Source organism: Anopheles coustani, chromosome 2, assembly GCF_943734705.1.
Source record: "Anopheles coustani chromosome 2, idAnoCousDA_361_x.2, whole genome shotgun sequence".
Lineage (NCBI taxonomy): Eukaryota > Metazoa > Arthropoda > Insecta > Diptera > Culicidae > Anopheles > Anopheles coustani.
In genome coordinates this window covers 45,537,394-45,562,707 of record NC_071289.1, presented here as the reverse complement: position 1 = coordinate 45,562,707, position 25,314 = coordinate 45,537,394, and the positions used below count along the sequence as shown (strand labels likewise).

Genomic DNA, 25,314 nt, shown 5'->3' with positions numbered 1-25,314 from the left:
GTATCGCATCTTAATCCGCATGGTTATCACAAGCTACAGACAAGAAAAACTTTATTCATCCCAGGTTTGTAATTAAACACAAGACGTGTAGAACTATTGGTGGACTTAAACAAAGATGCCCAAAGAACATATTGGTCAACGAGACGGCATTAACGCTGAGGAGAGTGAATATTCGATGTAAATAAAAAGAAAATACTTCTGAGACGAGCTAATGGCGAATGGACAGAGTCAAAAAGGAAGATTGTCGTGGTCTGCGGCCATGGTTTTGTACAACGACGATGGAAAAAAGCAAACTATGAAATATGCCAGCTCCGATGTAAGAAGACCGGTGGTGCAAGTGGCCATGGCAGGCCGTCGCTCGAGACGCAAGCACGAACGAAGCGAAACCTTCGACAAGAGTAGATGGACAACTGTAGGGGCAGGTTATTACAAACTTCAATTACCACCGTCCTCACGTTCAGTTGCTTGCCAACCGTAGAGTGTGGTGGAGTTTCGCGTTTTTATGTTGGTTGCGATCGTTACGAGCTTGGAAAGCGAACGTGAGTACCTTGTCGGCTGTTCTAGAAAAGCGTTCAATTTAGTCTCATATGACGTACGAAGGGTTTGTTGCTTTTATCTCAGCAAGCTTTACGTTTTCGCAGTTTTAAAACATTTGTGAGTAATTTATTGCATTGCACACCGTTCGCTTTTATGTGGTTGTGAAGATTTGCTTAAAATCAACTATTTGTTGCATATTTCTTTGCTGGCTCCTGAAAGGTCATGTACACTTTTTTATTACATAAATGATAACATGTTGCCTAATTTCATCGAGTTATGCGTGCACTGTGAGAGGATACTATCAACGTTAAGACCACACACAACATGAAGGTGAAATGTGGAAAACAACATGCAACACCCATACGCTATAGATTGTAATTGTGTTGCGCCTATTGTGGAAAATTAGCACACAGTGAAATATAAAATTACTCAAATGATACATCCGGTTAGGCGAAATTCTAGATCATTAGAAAAACCAGTGATATACATTGAAAACTGTTTTGCGCAAGTACGTGAGAACACCGTAACACTTGTAGAGTGATGAATGTAATATTATTATTTACCAACTGCTTATGACTACATGTAAATCGAGTGTTTGTAACATGAAGTGTGATTTTGATCGTATGTATCCTATAGTCTTTCGCCTGCATCTGTTACATAATATAATTCCTTTTTTTTCGGACGAACAGGGAAGACATTATGTTAAATTCTTTATTTGTAATGTCAATTTTCAAATAAGTGCATTTTACTTAATTAAATTTCATGAAAATATTCGTAATATTCCCAGTTTGAAAATAATTACTATAATAAGTGGAAAATGCACACCCCAGAAAAGTGGCAATAGTGAAAGTGTTTGAGTGAGTTCTAGCAACAAAATCTATCCTGGATAAAGTTCATCCAAAATCGTAGCTGTTCAACTAAATAGGATATTGATTATCAAGCTGGAACATGTTATCATCGAACGGAAAACCTTTCTCATTTGATCAAACCGAGATCAATCCTTCCCGGAAAAAGCCATCAATCGGTGCAACGATAGTGGATGTGCTAGTGTTTTTGTTGGCATCACTAGGATACATACTTCAAGTAGGTATTTAAAATTTTAGTAAACATATTCACTTACTGTCCGTTATGAAATAAACAAAATCTAGACACTAGAAACCATGGAATGTTTTGAAACCCATGATAGTTTTTACAAAAACTACACATCAATCGTTGTTATAATTATTGTCGTCAAATATGGTTAATAATTTAAACTATGCATAACTATAAGGCATTCCAAATATTATGTATCTTTTCGAATATTGCATGAAAATTATTTGAATTTCGAATAAAAGTGACATATGCTTAAAGTGAGCGTAATATAACAACACATAATAAAATATCTCTTCCCCTATCTTATGGCTCGGATCGCTGAGATCACATTTTACTTATGTATGTCAGATAGTTTCCCGAATAGCATATGTATTAAACTTCATTTACCGGCCAGACTAGTCTAATGGTAAAGGCACACGCACACACCTTGGCCGTACGTGCAAAATGCAAGTGTTTCCTACAATTACGCAACCATTCGTTTCAAGTTTAGATGGTTCGTCGACTTAGATGCAACGTACTGTAAAGCTTCCTCCATCGTCCTCCTCCTATGTCTGTGTAGTTTCAGGTTTTTGTGGCCCATAGTGAAGACAAGGTTGTGTAAGCACGTTTTTTTCCTTTGCCATTTTTGCCTGAAATGGTGAGTTCATACCCTTAAGAGTGTCTGCATTTAAATTTTTTTCTTAAGGTGCAATGAGTCCGCTTTGTACTCGACTTACCTTAATGGAAAACATTATGGTGCAAGAAGAGGATTTCACAATCGCTTAAGAAAAAATATTTTCTAGTAGCTTCTCACACAGCTGCAGGCGGCAATATCAGATTTCGAAAATTGCTCTAGCCTTAAGCACCAGTCTGATTAATCGAATTAAGATTTTTATGGGTGTAACACCCATGCGCTGTATTCCGCAGCAGCGAATTTATAATTCACAAACATGTCTGTGCTTGAAACTCAAATGAAAATCCAGTTCACATGAGAAGATTGCTGATTAGGCAATGAATAAAAAAATAAGTCATCGCGCCCCTAAGTCCAATGAACAAATTGTCTAACCTTGAATACACCCAAAGTACAACAAAGCTTATTAAAAAATAGAAAAAAAAAATGATGCTGGGGTAGTCCAGCAAATGATCTTAAATGTACGTATGTCTGACCGTGGAAAATTTAACCTTGAAGATGGATATTATACAATTGAACAAAGTAAATACGTCATGTTAGTTTTTTATGAATAACAAATAATGTCATGACCATGGCCACTGATCGGCAGTAAACATACGAGTCTTCTCCGCTGTCGACTTCACTTTCCACAATTGTTTGCTTTTTTCAATGGTGACAATTGTCCGTGAAAACCAGGGACGTTTACGTTTGTTGTTCGTACATTTAATACCCTTCACGAGATATGGTTAAACACTTTTATTTTCATATCCCTATTTCTCCACGAATTTATTTTCAGGCGTTCTATTATACAATTTTTGGCATACCCAAAAAAAATTTGAATGGTGAGATAGCTCTCGTGACAGGCGGTGGAGGTGGACTGGGACGGTTGCTCGCTATGCGACTCATAAAACTGGGAGTTAAGGTAGTGCTGTGGGATATTAATCAAGAAGGTAAGTGTGTAAACAATTATTGTAGCATGGTTTCTTTAGCAGTTAAACAGCTGAAACTTATGGAGGTATCATATAATTACGATGCAAAATATCTTGCTCAAAACTTTTCGATGAGTAAAATATCTTTCTATGGTGTGGGGAGTTAACTAACAAATATTTGAAGCAAACACGAGCTCTATAAAAGGAAGCTCCTCATGAACACGATCAAATATTGTTTTCAACTCCTATTAATAGTTCAATAGTGTAGGCATGACCAACAAGGTCGTTCCGCCAAATAGAAGAAACTTTTTCATTATTTTTAAAGAAGGATAAAAGTAAAGATATACGAAATGGGATGGCGTTTTATAGAAACGAATACTGTATTTTTATTTGGCAAAAATGTGTAAAAGATTAAAATAGCGGCCAAATTGACGAGCATGATTTAAATAAGTCTCTGTTACTCCGAATAATTAGTGCCAAAGTTGGGAGCTTTTTATATATATACTCAATAAGTATATCAATTAAAGAGAAGTAGGTTGTAAAATCAATTCAGTACTTCTGGATTTTGTGCCATAGAGTGTGTCATAGTTTGGAAACAATTCCCACAAGAACAAAAACATTTAATTATTTATATTCTCTTTCAATTCAACTTTTCTTGTATCAACAACAGAAGATAACGACAAAACGAGTAGAGGTATCTAAGAAAGGATACAACAACCCTAATGAAGATAGTGTCGCGCCTAGTAAAGATGACCGAGGTTACTTGCTTACCTGTCGTCGAACTTACTGATCAAAGTGGAGTTGGTGTGAGTCGAGTGGCAAGCTCGACGACCTTTCAAATGCACATCTAGAAAAACAAGTTGGTATCGAGCGAGCAAGCAAGCTAAAAAAGCGTTATAAAAAAGTGAATAAGAGCGAACAAAAGAGATGGTAAGATAGAATAAAAATGCTTGAAAGAGCGGCTGCTGTTTTGGAGTACAAAGCAGTTGCATTGCAAATGCACAAGAATCAAGGTCAACTGCTCGTGGTTGTGAATGCTGGGATGCCAGTCGTCGACCGTTTCTACGTTGATTAACGAAAGTAAAAATGAATTTTCTTATGCAAAATTAATTAATTATTAAACTTTAAATTTCAGATTTCTTTTACCAAAACGTTTCATAAAAACGTTTCTTATGATATCGTATAATCATCGCATGAATCATCGTAGGAACGAACAATGATCACCATCGCGGCAAACGCTTTTAAAAAACAGTTGGATTATAAAGTACAGGCCGGCCTCGGTTTTCGTCACCAAACGGGACTTTGACAGCGACGAAAACCGAGGCTAGCGGATTACAGTTTTTACGTTTATAATACCTTCTCAAGGCTTGACTGACACAAAATAAACGTTGGTTGTGTACATTCTTCTCGTCTGAATTTTCAGTGGTTGATATGAAGTTTGATTGATCAAACTATAACAAAGTTTGTGTGTTTTACCATCAAATCAATTATCATCAACCGTTTTATATTCCGTTTTACTTCTTTGGTTTCCATGTCGTGTAGGTTTACAATAATACATTCAGTGCTTCAATTGAAAGACATTTTTGATTGAGCAAAGTAGTCTGAAGCAGAAAATCTGCACCACTCGTTTATGAGTCCATGTTCGGATCCTCTGTCATACAAAATGCATTGAATCGTATGCAATCAAATGCATTGCTACTATAAACCAGCTTCGAACGATTTGTCAAACCGACGAAAACCGAGATCGCCGAAAACCGGGGCCAGCCTGTATCCGTATCATCACTAGTTTTAAGTTTAATCCTGCTTATCTCAGCGAATACGAGTCCTATCACAACAATTTCAACGATATATTGTAGATAAACAATGGCAATGTAAGATATCTAAGCAATGAGTACTTATTATTTCAAAAAAATTATTTGTAGGGTATGTTGTTCCAAAAAAAGGCACGACATCGATGACAAACAAGTACACCCGAATTTATTGAGGAAATGTTCCGGTTTGGTGAAGTCGTATTAGTAAAAGTAACAAACTTGTTAATATTTCAAGTTATTTTATTAAGGCTCAGGCATGGTGGCAACAGCTTAATATCACGGTTAACATGAAATGGCCGGTGAAACTAGACAAACAACTGCAACCGTCAGAGAACTATCTGTTTCATCGGATGTAAAGGGGAATCAACTTGTGTAGTTAAAGTGTGGTAAATTCCATGCTAAGATTCAGAACTTGGTAGTATAATGCCTTGGCCAGTGTTAAGTACGGTGAAATTCATTGAAATTCAACTGTAGACATCTGTTTGAAACTCTGCATTCAAATTTCATTCATTCGTTCGTTATAATTTTTCCTTGTTTCAAATGATCTGGCAATAGTGTGGGACCTTTGGCCCATGCATGTAATTTTGGAGTGCATGCCACTAGAATACCCTTTTTAGACCACCAATATTACTCGATTTTGTAAAATAGTGTCAAATCGCCAATGACAGAAATGACGCCATTGTCAGAAAATCGGAACTGGGTACGATCGGTTCCGATTTTCTTTCGACTGGAATTTTTATCTCAAAGTGGCGATTTTTTTACTTTTTGCTCTATCGTTTGCAACCGATTTTGTTCATTACTCAAAGTGGAACAGTACGCTAAATTCAAACATTGAAATGATCAGATAACTGGAAAACCCATTGATGATGATATGGAAGAAAAATATCAAATTAAACATTTAATCTTACTTATTTAACAACGGTAAAAGTAAATAGAAGTTTCTTAATTATTTTAACGAATATTTAAACCATGAAACACATAAAATAATCATTTTTTATGTAGACCAAAAGTGGTATACAGGTGGGCCAAAATAGCGACAAAAAGCGTGTTTGGAAATTGATAATTTTTCAATGAAAACATCAAATAAACTTGAGAATATGAGTTTGAATGCATGCTTAGATAGCTACTCTACATTACCTTCTTCTTCTTGGCGTTACGACCTTGTTGGTCATGCCTGTCCCGTTAAGGGCTTATGAGACTTGTTCCCTTTTGTACGTGGATGGTCAGTCCTCTCGAACAGAGGAGGGTCCGGTCTCGGTTGAGATTCGAACCCACGCCGTCAAGGTGGTGAGCCCCGGCGCTCATGGGCCGATTTTCTAACAGGCGCTACCGCTCGGCTGTCGCGGACCCCCTCTACATTACCATACCAAGTTTATCGTGATACGGTCGGTAGAATGAGTGCAACGATTTCTTTTGTTGGGATCCTTCTCAAAGTGGGCACTTTACCCCTAGTTAGCATTCGTATATCCACCAGTCAAACAAGTCATTCACTCAAACCTGTGTGCGTTTGCAGCGCTAGTGCTAAGATTTTCAGTTTGAAATTCAAAAATATAATTACAACAATTATAAATCACATTTTCTAACTTATTTTGATGTGTTAAGCTTGTTTGTCGTTACGAAATTAAATGTAATTACCGAAAAACAAGGTTTACATTGCGTATGAAAAATTCAAACGACATTCACAAGACATTCATTTGAACGTGGATGCGCTTCATACGCTGCTACGATGATAGTTTTAGACGGTTCACGTAATAAATCCACAATTCGTTTCATGATTAAGTTCACTGTTTTTAATGAACAATGATTTCCACAGGTAGGCTACAGCTAATGTTACAAAAAATATCGACATTTTACAACAATGGCCTAGGCACTTGCAGTCTATTATTGAAGCAAGTGGAGGCCAGACCAAGCATTGAATGTAAAATATTGGCACAATAAATATCAAAATACTCATCATGTAGGGTTACTTTTTTGTCATCGATGCTGAGCCTTTTGTGGGGTCTTAAAACAAAGATATTTACAAGTAAATTTTACGAAATATTAATCACCAATTGTATAGAATAGTAGTTTGACTACTATATGCCGTTTAAATAGTTGTCCTAGCTCTCATATTCACTTAGATAACCAGGCTTAAAGTTGAAATTGGTGTCTGTACGGATATTTTTTTGTTTTACTGTATATACACTGTGCCAATCGGTAAGTGGGACGGTCAAAAAAAGAACACTTGTCTGACTTTGCGAACAATTTTAGGGTACTTAGAATTGATAACAATCAATTTCGCTTATCACATCTTCTTTGTCTATCTTTCTACGAAGCATGTGCAAAAAAAGAGAGTAAAAATCGATCACCAAGCGGCGCAATGATCGAAAAAGTGCAAAAAGTCATAATTTTGCCAGCCAAACGTAAAGTTGGACACTTGCTTTTCAGGTTTAATACGTGGTTTGTTGAACTATTTCTAGAAGTTTTTGGTATTTAATGTTATTTCTGTTGTAGTCTATGACTGTTTGTTGATGCTTGACAACAGTTTTTTTCTAACTTTATTGGACATTTCTACTTAAATTTCTTCCTATTGCTGTTTTGTTACCAATTTATACTATACAGTGTTTGTAACATAGTATACTGTACAATTTTGCTCAGATCGGCTATTGGATTTCAAGCTGGAGACTCAGAAAGATTCTTCAGAACTTTGAGACAGATTTAGAGAAGCAACTTTTGTGTTATTCGTAGCTTACAGTGAGTATAGTTTACCTTGCGGAACTCTTAATCTTGGAATAGTCAAACTATATCAACAACATCTGTCATAATTTTCGTCATCATATGAACGTTGTGATGTGTACCTATCGTACTTTAATTAAAAACAAGTTTTTCAGTTCATTCTGATCACATAAACACCTACAACATTAACAAATGACCTCCAAGGAATAGAAGTTAAAACAACAATTTTTTTAAAACTCGTCAGCTCCGTTTTACGTTCGAAAACTGCCTGCATTTCTAACCAAAAGTATATATGTTTGCTTCATATGTAAGTCATACTTACTGTGACGACAATTACCACATTAAATTAATGCATTTGTACGAGATAGGAAGAGTACCTTTCAACATAATCTAAAATCATCGTCTATATAAGGTTTTGAAAAGTAAAGGCGTTGTTTGCGGGTTCTGCAGTTTCTGGGTATGTTCTGGAAATAGTTTGGAACCTTCTAAATGCTTTCATTATTTTATTAAATTCTTAAACATCTATAATAGAGGAAAAGTCTTCAATTCAGTTGGTTTTTTGATGAATCTCACATCGGTTTTTTGATAAAAGTTTATTGTAAGATGACCCATTTCATGTTATATTTTTGTCAATATGGGCTTTTTTATCGATTGTTAGTGTATCGCAAATCAGGAACTTAGGTAAAATTGATGAAACTCGATAACTTTCGGCATTTTTAATCGATTTATATGATAAAAAAGATAATATTTCATTCCTTTCAGTGGTGTAACATATTTCAACCACAAAGTGTAAATAATTTATCAAAATTCATTTTTTGTGTACATATAACAATGGTTAAGTATATCATAAATCATTAGAAAATGATTTGACGTGCCTAAACTAGCTTGCACAACACTTAAGCCGCAGAAATTCTTGGTAATCCCAAGTGTCCAACTTTACGTTTGGCTGGCAAAATTATGACTTTTTGCACTTTTTCGATCATTGCGCCGCTTGGTGACTGATTTTTACTCTCTCTTTTTGCACATGCTTTGTAGAAAGATAGACAAAGAATATGTGATAAGCGAAATTGATTGTTATCAATTCTAAGTACCCTAAATTTGATCGCAAAGTCAGACAAGTGTGCTTTTTTTGACCGTCCCACTTACCGATTGGCACAGTGTACATATCAGCACCGGTTTTGGTAAAAATACCTGTTGACATTCGTAACGATTTCACAAAAGTGGCTCGAGGAAAATGCTAAGCCTGAATGTCGTGATATATTCGGCCATCGGGAGATACCAGTTCACTAGGCCAAGATCAGCCAGACTGAAAAAAAGAGAGGGAAGGTGGGAATGATATTTTTTGCAAGCATTAAGTCGTTTCGGGGTGGAAAGTTTATTGAGCGTCTTTGCGAAGAAGACAAAAAAGTTCTTTGGGCATCTTTCGGGGCTTGATACGACCAAGTAAATCGATCCATTTTCCTTTAGCTATCCTCAATAAATGATATTATTAATTTATAATAAAACTTTCTTTTGTCTCACACACATATCTATAGTAGGGGTTGAAAACAGTTCATAAACAAGATCGCATTATGAGAACAAGTTTGAAACTGCACTGCTCCAATAAAGTAATGAAAAATTCATTAACGAAAATATGAACCTCTTATCCACCGCCATACCCATATCATATTCAATACAAATCCTTGAACGTGTCACTCCACCATGTACTTTTTTATTTACTTTATATTTGTCCTTTAAAGGTATGATGAACATGAACATTTGTACTTGTGTAACATTTTACGTTTGTGCTTTTAGGGTGGAGAAAGGAAACATAGGCCATCTATAAGCCACGTTTTTCTAGATTGACTCAGAAGATTTTACCTTTTAAAAGAAACCATTTATACCTGTCTAAATATAATTCATTACCATTTAGTAAATTCATTACCATTTAGCAAAAGTAAAATGGCATTTACATGAACATACTTATAATATACATTCAATTACATTTGTAAGATTGTCAAATATGTTTAATTAATTATTCTTGTCATGTTTTTTTTTATGTATCGAAGGTCTTGACGAATCTGTGAAATTAATACAATCCCTGGGAGGACTGTGCAAGGGATACAAAGTCGATATCTCTAACAGAGAAGAGGTTTATAAAAATGCGAAGAAACTTCAAGAAGACATTGGTGATGTAAGTTTTTGATGTGTAGCACAAATGTACGCTCTAATTAAGTTTAATCTAAAAACTACCTTTTTTCATGTTCATTTTAACTCCCTCTTGTATTTTCAGTACGTTTTGATTTTGTTAAGACGGTTGTCACATCGTAATTCAGTAATTGTAAATTTGTTATTCTACGAAATCAACCTCAGTTCCATTTGAGTTGAACTTTCATACTTTTACCAATTTCATACATACCTATTGGTTCATACTTTCCATCTTGTGTAGTATAATTTACAAGGTTAAATAATATGTAGAAGTATATAAACCTGCATTCCACCTACACTGCATGTGTTGAAAAGCTATTTTCAACAGAAGAAAAAAGGTAACACTTGATTTTAAGAACACTAGCTCGAGTGAGCTAAAACTTTCGTGTCTCTTTATTCTCTAATAACCGACAAATTCAATGGTCGCGCCGTTTATATACCATGTACCGTTTAGATCGTTTTCGACTTTACCGTTTCGGTGACAATCGTGCGTTGACGGCAGCTGTCATGCCGTTGCTCTGTTTTGCAACAGCATGATTAGTTTAAACCGTAATATTTTTTTAAGCTAACCTTTAGCGTAATAGGAGGACGAGGATCTAGGCCCTGGCCTCATTTACCCTTTTACCTAAATATTCATGACTATGAAATTTACATCACATTTTAAGAATATCTAATTCATGTTCAAATTCTTGAAAAAAACCTTACAATTTCACCGGCCCCTGTCTGAAATTTCTTATTGGAATTTTTTGGGTACTTATAGGTAACACTGCTGTTCAATAATGCTGGTGTCGTTTCTGGTCGCGCTCTTTTAGACACTCCGGATCACTTGATTGAACGATCTTTTGATGTGAACGTTCTAGCACACTTCTGGGTAAGTTATTTATTTACTTGTAGTGGGATCTCATTTAAGCGATGAGCCCGAGTTGAATATCAATACAACAATACATTTTTATTTGTTTTTATCGCTCACGTCCATGCAGGGTTCGCGGGGGTGGTTGTCAAAAAATAATTTTCACGTAGTCAAATTCCAAACAAAAGTTTAATACTTCTCAACAATTTATTTTAATATTGTTGTTTTCACGTTCGAGCGCTACACTTGAATCGCATAGAATTTGAATGAGTACTTGGTGTCTATAAAGCACTTTGAAAATTGTTCGATGTTAAAAATACAGAGCACGAATAGGGTATTAATGACAGTTAGTGAAACAAGTAGAGTAGTGAATACAGTATTATTTAAACATTAAGTATCGCAACGGATCCATAACAAAGGATCAAAAATGGAATAGATTGTTGAAGATACATCTCTGTTCTATCCAATGTGTTCTTTACATATTGACAAATTTGTGTTTCGGTCTCTTTTATATACATTTTTTGACGCTACAAAACGAGCCGAAATAGGTGCTACAAAACGGGTAGGATGATGAAAATTTGGCATCCATTATGCCATTATGCTGAATTTACACATTGCATTGGCTTATTTTTACATGAAGTCTAACTTACAAGCACCGAACCACATTTTATTAGGCCAGGTTTTTCCACTAAACGTAACGCGTAATATTAAAAAGTGCAATTCTCTCTTTCTTTCTCATAATTTTTATAGCATTTAGATCTTTGATGATCTCACCTGAACCGATGTACCGACGGAATCAGTTGAATGGGGTTGCGCTTTTCAATTGTAACTTAATTGCTATTTGTAGTTCTATTTTACTCGTTTTAATAGGACAGATTGTTGAAAATAGCTCTGAGCTATTTTCTCCCACCTGCTTTCCCCAACAAATCCCTCCTTTGTTTTTACGTTCCAATTTTTCCCTGTATTATTTAAAATCCTTTCTAGGGAAATTATTTGGTCGTATTTTTAAATGATTAATCTATTGCGTTTCCTATGTTATTGATAACGATAGACGACAAAAGCCTTCCTGCCAGCAATGTTGAAACATGATCATGGTCATATAATTACGATCGCTTCTCTGGCCGGCCATGTTGGCATATCTAAACTGGTAGACTACTGTTCCAGTAAGTTTGCTGCGGTAAGTATCGCTAGAATTTGTGGTACTCTAAACCATACTTCACAGTTTTTTCTATGTCTTGCAGGTGGGTTTCGACGAAGCTTTACGATTGGAACTTGAACATCTGAGAGCGCAAGGTGTTTTCACAACTGTAATTTGCCCATATTTCATACAGTCAACAGGCATGTTCGATGATGTCAACTCTAGGTAAGTGTGGATACTATGATAAGTTATACATTTTATGAATCAACTGGTCCGCGGGGGGGTCCGCGACAGCCGAGCGGTAGCGCCTGTTAGAAAATCGGCCCATGAGCGCCGGGGCTCACCACCTCGACGGTGTGGGTTCGAATCCCAACCGAGACCAGACCCTCCCCTGTGCGAGAGGACTGACTATCCACGTACAACAGGGAAACAAGTCTCGTAAGCCCTTAACAGGCAGGCATGACCAAGAGGTCGTTACGCCAAGAAGACGAACAAGAAGAAGAATCAACTGGTGTCACAAGCGACAAAAAACCCGTTATACTTTCCGAACGGTTACGCTCAAAACTCCTCAGCACGCATAACAAACTTCTTATTTTTGTATGGGCCGAGACCGGCTGAAACAAAATTAGGAGATTTTTCAAACACTGGAGCAATTTTTCGAGCAGAATTTGCTGTTTCGAGTTCCTAATTTTGTTTCAGCCCGCCTCGGCCTTTACATAAATGAGCAGTATTTTTGTTCGCGCTGAGGAGTTTTCAGCGAACCCGTTAGGAAATGTCTAGCAAGAACATGAAAATTTATTTAAAAATGTTGAATCAAACCCCCTGTTAGATACCTTTTTATCTAACGCCAGCTGTTATTTCGAAAAGATAGCTCAATGAAAGCTATAAACAAAAAGGAAAATTCAGCTAAAAGCTGACAGGTCGACAGAACGTAAGGATTTATGGCCACAGTATCGAGAATAAAATGTGCAAGTTAATTTAAATCGTAAATTTACTATTTTTCTGTGAAAAGTTTTGCGGCTGTGTGGACGTTGAAAATGAAAACATTAATGCATGCATTAAACATTAGTGGGCTACGCATCAAAGTAGTGTTAAAAAAGGAAATGTCGTAGATAATTATCATGTTTTTGTTTAAGCTTAGTTGTAACACATAATGGACAACAGTGCGAAAAGTACGATCCAAACATAACGTTCTCTACAGAATCATTCGAGTATATTAAAAAAAATCTTTGATTATCCATTGTAAAGCTTCTAGCTAAAGAACGTGTTACTATGGTAAATCAACTATGAATGTCAATCTCATCATTCAATGTTGTATGGAATTTAAATAAACAAAGTTTAATTAGACAAAGGAATTAAATAGCAAAGTGGATTTGTATACAGAGCACGATAATAATACAGTCTCCTTAGGTACAGTACTTTTTGAAACATTATTTGTTACTCTATGTTCAAATCGTATAAATTTCTATTGCAGATGGGTTCCGACACTTGATTCAAACGATGTAGCTGACAAAATAATAGAAGGTGTTCAGAGAAACGAAAAATATGTTATAATTCCTGGTTACCTCAGGGTGATGCTAGCTATCAAGTGGTGAGTATAAAATTTAATACTTGTGTAATTTTCTAGAAAATAACTACCTCTTTGAAAAATGAAGTATAGAAAAGTTGAACACAAATTCATTCATTGTAAATACATATCTAAGGCAGAGATTCATTCTGATTCATGAATCTGAATCAGATTTACATAACTCTAATTACTACAACTCAAAAAGGAGTTTAAAAGCTCATCTACCTTCGAATCCTTCGAATCTACCTGTTAGACATTTTTTATTTGCTTGTTGTCTATGTTTGCGAGTTTATTTACTCGTTTTCATTCAAATGTTTATTTTCTTCCAAACCCAAACGGTTAATATCTACTCGATAAATATGTCCGCGGCTAGTCAATGTCTGTGAATCAAATTCTTATTTGGCAAATCAGACTCACCTCGGGTCCGGCCTGACTACAATGTAATGTGCACAGGAAAGACACCTATACATTGACAATTTCACATGGACGCATTCAACACATGCACGAGAGAACTAATGTGTACATATACGACAAAACTGATCGACTTTCCATTTGGATTTTGACTCTTGGTAATAAGAAAACTAGCGCTTCTTCACCCTCCGTAATGAGAAGAGCATTCTGAGAATGTGGTTAGGAGATTTGTTCTTATTTGATTAAAGATGTTTGATTGTAGCAGTGTGCACCAGCAGAAGTGCGCAGCGTAGTAAAGCGTTAAGTAAATTTTGAACGCAACTGTTGCAAGTGTAAATTCCAATACTATTACTAAACAAATAATTTTGTGATTCATTTAAAAAATTCATGACTGTGCAGTGCACAGGTTGCTCAGGTGCACGTGACGCCACTGATTATAACTCAAGGGATGCCCCATAGATTCAGTGCATGACGATGTCGACACATATCTAAAACATCTTTAAGCGGCAGCATATTAGAAAAATCTAAAGAATATTTTGAAATTCTCCTAAACGATTCATGGTTTCGTCTTCATTTTCAATACGATGAATTAATTTGTTTGGCATTGATTTTAAAGCCGAATATTATAGCATAGCCAGGGTAAAACTGTATCAAGCCATGAGCTCATTTGGAAAACCGCCTAAATTAATCAGACTTGTAAGAATGCCCATGACCAACGTCACTTGTCAGGTGAAGGTGGATGGAAAACTCTCAAGATCCTTTGCTACCACCAAGCCTTGCCTGCATACTCTTCAACCTAGCGCTAGAGAGGGCCATCCGAGACTCGAAGGTGGAAACTTCGGGGACCATCTTCTATAAGTCAATCCAGATCCTGGCATACGCTGATGATATAGATATTATTGGTAGAAGACTCTCCTATGCAGCAGAAGCATACCAAAGGATCGAGCAAGCGGCGAATAACCTCGGACTGCAGATAAACGAGGGAAAAATCAAGATGATGGTGGCACCATCAGTGGCCCTGCCAACAATTGCCGAAAGCCTACGCGGGGGTGACGTACAACTAGGTGAACGCACTTTTGAAGTCGTCCAAAATTTCACCTATCTTGGGTCAAAGGTCAGCACCGACAACAACATTGAAGATGAAATTCGCTAGGGTGCTGGCAGCCAACCGGTCATATTACAGTCTGAGAAATCTCTTCCACTCACGATACTTGTCAAGACAGTCGAAGCTGGGACTATACCGAACATACACAGTGCCAGTGCTCACATACGCCTCCGAGAAATGGACTCTGTCCAAATCTGACGAAACCCTCTTAGCCGTGTTCGAGAGGAAGATGCTCAGGAGGATTTTTGGCCCCGTATGTGAGGAGGGACAATAGAGGAGCCGTTATAACGACGAGCTCTACGAGCTGTACGGTGACCTCACTGTCGTACAGCGTATTAGACTCAACTGATTGATGCAACTTTTTTTAAGCTGGCATACCAAAATGATGATTGTGTTTAGAGTAGGAACTTTAGTTCTTGCAGCTGAACTGATAGCTGAATTGATCAATTATATGGAAAAAGGCTGTTTTTATGAATTTTTCTATTTTCATTAATTTTTAATTTTAATACCTTTCTTTTTCGATGAATCTTGTTTAGTACAAAAGGAACAAACCATTCCAAAACATCGTTAAGGTTGGGCAAGCAGCTTCTTAGTTTATGAATCTTCCCATTTTCCTACTTTTCCTTAGGGAATTTCCAATTTTTCTTTCTTCCTAAACCTTCCTTGGGTAAAAAGGAACAAATCATACGAAGACGTCATCAAGATTGGTTCAGCCGATTTTAAGTTTTAGCATCACGAACAAACAAACATTCATTTTTATAGATATAGAGAAGATTTTTGTTTGTTCGTGCCTCTTAAACTCAAAATCGACCGGACCATGGCTGGCTTGGCGATATCTTCGTTTGATTCGTTCGTTTTTATCCAAGGAAGACTTAGTAAAAACGAAAATTTAAACATTCTCAAGGAAAAGCCGAGAAATTTGAAAATTCGTAGAAACGTTAATTTATAAATAAATGAGTGATTTTGACGCCAAAACTCAAATTCTGATGGGCCAATCTTGACGATGTCTTCGAATTATTTGTTCGCTTTTATTCAAGGAAGTTTTAAAACTAAATTTTGAAAATATATTCAGTAAAAACCGGAAAATGGGAATGACTTTTCCATATCGTAAAATCAAACATACAATTTACAACTAAAACTTAGAAACTGCTTGGCGCATCTTAAAGAAGTCTGGGGATTATTTGATCTTTTTGGACCAAACAAAATTTAGGGAAAAAATTACAAATGGAAGAAAGGAGGAAGAAAATTACAAATGCAAAGCCGAAAAATGGAAGAATACGAACCAGTGGCGTCTCGTCCACCTGAGCAACCTGTGCACTGCACAGTCATTCATTTATAAAAAGAATCACAAAATTATTCGCCGCTGCCACACAGACCGCGTTCCGCAGCGCGTTGTCAAATTTGACAACGCAGAAACTACTCGATTTGCTTGATCCTAGCGCGTTTTGCGTAGCCGCGAAGCCTCTCGCTCTTTCCCAAAGATGTCCCGTTCTACCGAAAGCTCTGAATTGTCTTTTCAAAACAATTCAAATAATCAACGTTAACTATAACGGACAACTAAACGAGTGTTCTAATACTCTCGTTTCAATGATAGGGGAACTGTATTAGGTCGTTATAAATTTACACTTATGTATGCGACGCTATATTTTCCATTCTATGAAGACATTCTATAACGTTTTCTGATTATGGAATTTGTTATATTGGTAAGACGTGAGCGAAAGGAAGGGATGGAGACGTTGTAATCAAACAGGTGACTAGAGCTATTGAAGGAAGACATGGCGCAGACAGAATGGATCATTCTGGGAGAAATGTGTACGGATTGTGGGAATACAGAGAGATGACCTTTCCTGAAGGATATAGGAAGGGACATAGAGAGGAATATGGGACAGGAGTTCCGGAGCGTCAGTGGAGTGCAGAAGTTGGGCGATGAAAGTAGCTTGAGTGTACCGGTGGCGAGTCTGACTCGTGGATAGCCCCAACAATAGACATCGTGACTCGTGAGCCAGAAGGGAGCAGGCATTGTAGCCGAGAAGACACCTTACGGCCAGACGCGTGAAGCGTCTTTGCACCCCCTCTAACCGTCCCAAGGCAATGACACCAGTTGGGGTCCATACCACGGAAGCATACGCAACTACAACAACAGTAAAGCGCCAGCAAGCAGCGTGGGTCCCGTACCTCCGACGCTAGGGGATAAATAAGCCGCAGAGTACGGTTGGCCTTGAATACCACATCATCAATCTGCACGCAGAAGGACAAGGTGATTTCCAGCCACACTCCAAGGTCCTTGATAGCCGATACCCGCGACAAAGCTGCGCTACCAATACAGTAGTCGTGGTGGGTCACCCCAGCGGATCGTCTGAAGGATATAACACAACAATTGAATGTGCAAAGCGATTGAGGGATTCTTGAAGGAGTAAGAAGATGGAAGGAGAGGATACGGGAAGGAATAATTTTACATGGTTAGCATACAGCAAGTGCCCGTTATTAGGCACCACACTAAACACCCTCGCTGATCTCCAGCAGGTTGCAAGTGAGGATGTCACGGGGGGTATGAGCAAGGCCCGTAGAGCCAGGGGCCGCCGACTGAGCCTGGCCAACGAAAACGCTTGGAAAGTGCGTGGCAAAAAGTTTACAGAAGCCTTGAGGAGAGAAAGCGGTATCTGCGGTGAGAGACATGGAATGGGAAATGCGGGAGGAACCGCGCCGGATGCCGGATGTTAAAGTACCACCAAACCAGAAAACACATCGAGAGAGTTAAATTGTTCTAGAAGTATTCCTTCCATCCTTTTCACCACTGTCAACACGGGAAAGTAAAATCAAAATAAGAAACATTTATTATTCACATGAAGTTTTGGAATAATAAACTACTAAAAATATCGCGAATAACGAATACCATCTTAACACGAACAATAAATAATAACATGGTATCGTTTATTGAAAAATTAACTTCGTATCAAAAATTGTAACGTCCCTTTTTTTTTGAAATTGAAGGCATTTCTGGCGTTCAAAAAAGTGCTCGATCCAGATTTTTTGACAACGCGCTGCGTTGTCATTCCCATACAAAACGAAAAACCCACCATTTCTGGGTTGAATACTTGACGCGGTTTAAAAAGCTCTGGAGCGGTAGAGCTTGAGATGCTGCGGCAACCGCGGTGTGTGTGGCGTGCCCGATTTGTTTGTATCGCTTTACAACGTTGCGCTGGGCACTTCTGCTGGTGCACCGCTGCTACAAACGAGCATCTTTAATCAAATAAGAACATTTCTCTTAACCACAGTCTCATAATACCATTCTCATTACGAACGGTCAAGAAGCGCTAGTTTTCTTATTAGCAAGAGTCAAAATCCAGTTGGAAAGTCGATCAGTTTTGTTTACGGGTGGGCACTTCTGCCAGTGCACCAGCCAATCGTATATGTACACATTAGTTCTCTCGTGCATGTGTTGAATGCGTCCATGTGAAATTGTCGATGTATAGGTGCCTTTCCTGTGCACATTAGATTGTACCCAGGTTGGACCCGAGGCGAGTCTGACTTACCAAATAAAAATTTGATTCACAGATATTGACTAACCGCGGATATATTTATCGAGTAGATATTGACGTTCGTGAAGTAAATTTGGAAGAAAATAAAACTTTGGAATAAAATCGAAGAAACAAACACGCAAATATAGCCAACAATTAAAAGCTAATTAAAAAATGTCTAAGCAATACTGCTGGTGCACACAGTTTCATTCGAATGATTTTTCATGCAATTGTTCTATTTAGGGTGAAATTACCAGTCAATGTATACATCAACATTGAGCAGGACATCGTAGATGAGCTGTTAAACTCGTTTTTCATGTAGATCCATTTAGTAGCAATTAAAGATTGCAGAGCTAAATAGACCATTCACGGTTCCTCAAACTATTCTTTTACTTAACATCCTGACCAAATTCGTCCTCGTGTGTCGTGTTCTGGTTCTAATAAACCATGTTATATGGTTTACCTAAGAAGGTATTACTTTTTTTGAAGGTGCACAACCATCTCATTTTCTCACGAGACGCCACTGATACGAACAGCTTTTTCCATATAATCTATCAATTTTACAATTTTTTCTTTCAATTCTACTAACATTACACTATAACTCCTACCATCATTTTTTTCCCTTAGCGTTAATATTATGACAAATTACGAAATCCTAAATCACAGTTGATCGAGTTTTTACATCTCGGTTAATCAACAAGCGATCGCCTAGTTCCCGTATATTTGGTTCTAATAGGTGTTGGTGGCATGTATTTTGTTATGTGGCAGAAAAGAGGTTTGCTGCACGTACACATTTTTCTACGGAAGGTGAACAAGATTCCATCACATCAAATTGCGAAAATTTCTGATCCATGGAGCCAGCGGACTCGGTAATCCTACTTCGTTTGTATGAAAACACCAACTTCATATCATATTGGCCTATATTGTGTAAGGCATTCAAAACACGCACGAAAGTATCAAATGAGCCGATACGTTATTTGCAACCCACAGTTTCTATTTTTTATTTCAGTTTCCAGCTTTTTTGGAGGATGGTTGAAACATGTACCGAGAACTCCTTAGTCAGGAGTACAGCAGGCAAAAGAAACCACAAGTAACAAGATTGACTATTTTTTTCTACTTGGGGCAGCGATTCGAGATCGTTGCTTTATTCGCAGTTACTTTGATGTTATACATTGAATGCATCATCGGAGAAATAGTTATGCGAAAATAAGGCTACGTAGTACATGGAAATCCAGGTGTGTTACCTTCTTGCGTTAGGACAAATTTAGACAACCCACCCAAAACGACTACCATCAGTTGGTTTGAGCTATACGGGACTGTGACGAATATGGTATGTACAACTTTTCGAGAAGCATGTTCAGTTACAGTTGGGGGGTGCCCATGGCGCAGCGGTAGCGCGAGGAAACACCACACCACAGGTGTGGGATCGAATCTCGAGTCTGGCACCCTCCGGTATTACGAACGGCTGACCACCGATCTATAATATACCGTCTTTCGGTCACACAAACTCTCTTCGGAGAGAGGCCTTGTCCCACTAGGGGATGTCGTGCCACATAAGAAGAAGATGTTCAGTTACAATTGCTGTAACATTATGCTCGCTGGAATCGATGAACGAACTGCAAGAACTAAAGTTTCTACACTTTGAATACATTGATCTTTTTGATGTGCTGAAAAGAATGATCTACAATGAAGTATCTATCCTGTACTGGATCGTGAATGGTAACGTGAGGTAATCGACTATGTGCGAGTGTTCCTGCAAAACTGATCATGGGACAAAGTTCGTTGGGTCAGCTTGTAATTTGAATAAATGGAGTAGAAATTTTTCAAAGCGATATTCTTAATTTCTGAGACGATTTCCGGTTGACAAAAATTCAAAAATGTTTTGCAGCTGTCATGTGGTTACAGCAAGTTTTTCCATGGCAGATTGCTGGGACTCTTGCTGGAACTACATGATAGCAGCAAAAATTAAAATTTCCGTCAACCGGGCAGTATACCGAACGGCAGACAATCGATCTACAATAGACCGTTCGAGAATAAGTCACAGTAACTATTCTCGAAGAGAGACAAAGTGTGATTAGAGAATCTCATGCCATTTATAAAAATATTAAGATCAATTCCCACAAAGAATCAAAGGTTGTTGCTGTACGATCGACAAGTTCCGGATATTATGTAACTAAAACGTTCACACATACTTATTCCCCTTTTTATACTTCTGAATGCCTGAGTTTGTTTTACCTAATGAGAAAGGGGATATCAATTTGTAAAGTGAATGAAGCGCTATACAAAAAAGTTGTAAATCATCAAAAGCTACTGATAGTTTCTACCAACAAATAACCAGATTTCTTTTAGTATCCAAATTTATATTATATAACAAGCTGACCCAACGAAGTTCACCTCGTCCAATAATAATAATACACTAATATTGAAAAAAAAACAAAGCATTACAATTCAAGGGAAGCCCCATTGATTTGGTGTCTGAAGATATCGACTCATAACAATAACAGATCCATCTTTAAGTCGCGGCATGTCAGACAAAGAATGTTTTAAAATTCCAGTGAACAATTCACGGCTTGTTTTTCATTTTCAATACGATTAATCAATTTATATGAGCGCAATGGTCCAGCTGGAGTCATTAGCATAGGTTTTTTAAGCAGCAAAAATTGTACGTGCACTCAACCAATCTTAGTTTCGATACTATGGGGCATTCACATAAACATTTGTGATAAATCATTTTTAGTTGCTGGCATTTTGATGTCACCGGCCTGCTACACGAGCCGCAAACTCCAACCGCAAACTCAAAAACCGTATAAGTTTACGTCAAAATCTTTGCGGTTCGTGTAGCCGCGTTTTGCGGTACCAATTCTGTGAGCCACGCTACACGAGCCGCAAACTCAAAAACTTTGCGGCGCAAAGAGGTTTTTGTTTTTGATTTTTCAGTTAACTCAAAAATCTTCCTTCAAAGCAAACAAGATCTTATTTCAATTCACACAAAAAGTAAAAGATGGATAATCTGTTGATGAGTGAAGTGTGGCTAACTACCCTATCGTGGGTCATCGAGTTGAGTACCCAAAACTTGCAACAACGCAACAGGCCACGCAACAGGCGTATTGTGCGTAGGCAAGAAGCTGGCAACCGTTTGCTGGACGGAAGAAGGAAGATTTTGATGTTCTCAAGTTACATAAAAAGTGGTAGGATAAAATATTTTAATCTTTATCGTTAAACTTTTTGAAACTTTTGGATAAAATCAGTTGGTGGGCCGGACTTCGCCGACCCCTGATCTAAAGTGAATTTATAATTGATATTCTAGCTATAAAATGACAAAATATTACTGTAACTGCAAATTAAACACGTAAATTTATCACCATATGTTCGTTTATTTAGTTTTTGAGATTTGTTATGTTTACATTTATTTCTTCTTCATCTTCTTCTTCTGGCGCATTTGAGTTTGCGGTTAGCTGCCAAAAACTTTGCGGGTGCAGTTTTCAGCTCACGGAGCTGAAAAGTTTCTGACGTAAACTTTTCGGCTGTTCCCCTCTTTGCGCCGCAAAGTTTTTGAGTGTAGCGTGGCTCTCAGTCAATAGAATGCTACTCGTAAACAAACTCCCATTTTCAATCAACACCAATGCTTCATTGAAGATCAATGATTTTTTTATTCAAAATTTCCCTTTCAAAAGTGATGTGAAATATCTTCGGCGATGTCATTTTTATACGTATCTCACAATCAATGGGACTTTTTGTGGCTTCATCGAAATAATCTTAATATTAAGTATAGACGCTTTAGTTATTGCAGTTCATTCATAGATTCCAGTAATTATCATGTTTCAGCAAGTGTAATTGTGTTCTCGTAAAGTTGCACACCATACTCATCGCTATCCGCAATGGCTCAAACAAATCGAAGGTATTCGTTTTCGATGGATTGTGTAAATTTGTTCTAAAGCAAAATTAAAACACACTTCTATGTCCATGTACCGGGTACCCTTGCTTTTGCATAATCATTTCTCCGATGCATTTAATTTATATGCGAAGTCACTGCGAATCAAGCAATAATCTCAGAATAGAATCGCTGCTGCACGTTGGAATCTTGTTTCTTAAGTTTTTTTTTTGCTTGCTGTACTCCTGACTCAAGAGTTCTTAGTGGCCAAAACCGACATATCCCTTTCGGCGACGTACTTGCAAAATTGTTTGATAGTTTTCCCTGAACTTAAATACCCAACTATGTGTTTAGCAACAAATCTCTTTTCTACCACTCAACAAAATACATTCAACACCTATCAGAACTAAATATACGTGATCTAGGCGATCGCTTGTTGATTAACCGAGATGAAATTATTCGATGATCTGTGAATTCGCACTCATGATTTGTTACAATTTTAATCGGTATGGTTAAGAAGGAAAAAAGTCATCCCAAAACTTCGTTAAGATTGGCCAAGCAGTTTCTTAGTTTAGTTATACATCGTACATTTAATTTGATTGTATGGAAAATGCAATTTATACAAATCTTTCCATTCTCCGGCTTTTCGTTAGGGAACGTTAAAGTTGTCTTTTCTTTAAACTTGCCATGAATAAAAACGAACAAATAATCTGATTACATCGTCAAGAATGGCTAAGCCAATTTTGAATTTTAGCTTTAAAAACAAACCAACACTCATTTTTATAAGTTTCAATTTTTTTGGGAAAAAAGCATTTTTCAAGTTTTCTGGGTTTCTGGCTTTTCCTAAGGATTTTTCCAACTTGCATTGTTTTTATTAGGCCAAAAGAAACAAATCATCAGAAGACTTCGTTGGGATAAGTCCTACCGTTTTTGTTAGAGAAGGTAATTTTTTTTTTATATGGAAAAAAGCCGTTTTTACCGACTTTTCCCATTTTCCGGCTTTTCCTTGGGAATTTTCAAATTCTCTTTTTTCCTAAGCCTTGCTTGAGTAAAAAGGAACAAATCATACTAAGACACCATCAAGATTGGTCCAGCCGATTTTTAGTTTTAGCATCACGAATATACAAACATTCATTTTTATAGATATAGAGAAGAAGATATATTTTATCGGACCCTGTGTGTGCGCGCTTGTTCATTTCTTATATCTAATTACTCTATTTACAATTTTGCAGGATATTTCCTTGGGGATGTAATTCAGGATTCCTACGAAGGCTGGTACCGGACGCCGCACCTCAACATAACATAATTCCAATGGATAGTTCGGATTGTGACAAAACGGGAGACACTGCGAATTCCTCGTTCACAGTAAATAATAACACGACGAAGTCATCTCCACTACTGGTACATCGACAGTACACGGGCGAACGTGTACTATAAGTTTTAAGAGATAAAAGCATATATGTTTCTTCTGACGCATGTAAGCTGGAGTTCTTAAAAGAAATCACTGGGCAGTGATTTGTGTTAATAGCCTTAAAAAAACTTATTTGCCAGCATCTTGCCATGGTCAAAAAAGCAGGTAAAAATTCCTTGTGATTGCTAGCATTTTGTTAGGCAAACCATGGGTTATAAAATCGGGGGACCAGTACATGAAGTATGATATGCTGCAATAAATGGAATGAATATGGAAATAAAGTATAATACATTATTATTCTGAAACTAAAAACTTTAATAAAGGGTTAACTCTGCATGTATCCGAATCGGAGGTTTCATCGGAACCTATACTTGTTTGAAGTGTATTGAGAGTTTTAAAGTTAGGAAATTCAAGTTTAAAGTTAGGAAAGTTAAAATAGCTTGAAGAGTCTAGCTTTCCAATACAACATTTGAAACGTTGTTTGAAATGTTAATGAATATCATTTACATAACAAAAAAAATAAATAAAAGTGGCGGCTAATCTTGATCTGCAAAGATAAAAACTCTGCAAACCAATAAACAAATTAAAGAGAAAATTTGCCCTAACACGGGGTCCACACTACAGCGCGATGTCCTGTCACTAAACGCGACGTCGCCTGACAGACGGCTGAACTCCATACAAAAAAATGTCGCACAAATCGCGCTAGACGATGCCTAGTGTAGAAACAGCGAAAAACGCGACATCGCGCAAGAGCTAGCTCTTGTCAAATGTCAATTCGAAACGTAAACAAACCGAAACACAAACGCGATCAAAACGAGTAATATTCTCCACAAAACATCGAATTTTTCATTGTACTACTTATTTCTAGCCTCCACAAATGTAATTCAGTTGTGAAACTAACTTTTCATTGGTATTTTTACCAAAGTTACTAGTAAACTGTAGTAGTTACTACAGTCCCATTTTATGCCCCTACACGTCACCTGCGCGATAGACCCCCCTTGCATATCCCATCCCGCCATACGCGTTTTGGATCCAACGACCCGTTCCTTCGAGCGCTCTCTGCTTTCAACTGCTCGTACCACCTGTTTGACTACAATCGTCCTTTGTTACACTTCCGCTCACGCCTTCGCGCCTCCTCTTCTTTCCTACCCTATTAACTATAAGTCTATTCATAGTATCAAAGCATTGTGTAACCCTTGCGGCAGACAATTTGTGCAAATAAATAAATAAAATAAATAAAAATAAAAAATAAAATAAAAATGAACAAATCACCACTTTGATATAAAAATTCTAGTCGAAAGAAAATCGGAACCGGGCACGAATCCTAGCGTAGTAGTCGAAAGAAAATCGGAACCGGTAGTGCCGATTTTTTGTATTCAATATTGCTGTCAATGGGCGTTTGAAACTATATTCCAAAATCGACGGACAGAAATATTCCTCGTCTAATAAGGGTATTAAGGATCCTTAAGGGAAAGGCAGGTATGTGTCGTGACTGTTGAGCATCATCTTTTCTTTCCAAAACG

At 37.4% G+C, this 25,314-nt stretch overlaps 1 protein-coding gene across 1 annotated transcript; it reads left to right on the top strand.

The window, feature by feature from the left end:
* Positions 1-1,485: 1,485 nt before the first annotated feature.
* LOC131266018 (estradiol 17-beta-dehydrogenase 11) lies at positions 1,486-24,046 on the top strand. Its single transcript, XM_058268353.1, has 8 exons — positions 1,486-1,620; positions 3,075-3,228; positions 9,782-9,906; positions 10,681-10,791; positions 11,822-11,947; positions 12,012-12,133; positions 13,383-13,499; positions 23,613-24,046. Exons 1-8 carry the CDS (start codon positions 1,486-1,488, stop codon positions 23,815-23,817), a joined length of 1,095 nt encoding a protein of 364 aa, XP_058124336.1. The 3' UTR covers positions 23,818-24,046.
* The last annotated feature ends 1,268 nt before the right edge of the window (positions 24,047-25,314 follow it).

Bases quoted from the DNA above. Each gene is read 5' to 3' on its own strand.
- LOC131266018 (XM_058268353.1), top strand. From the start codon at position 1,486: ATGTTATCATCGAACGGAAAACCTTTCTCATTTGATCAAACCGAGATC. The intron at 3,229-9,781 runs GTAAGTGTGTAA...TATGTATCGAAG, and splicing joins GTGGGATATTAATCAAGAAG to GTCTTGACGAATCTGTGAAA. The intron at 11,948-12,011 runs GTAAGTATCGCT...TATGTCTTGCAG, and splicing joins GTTCCAGTAAGTTTGCTGCG to GTGGGTTTCGACGAAGCTTT.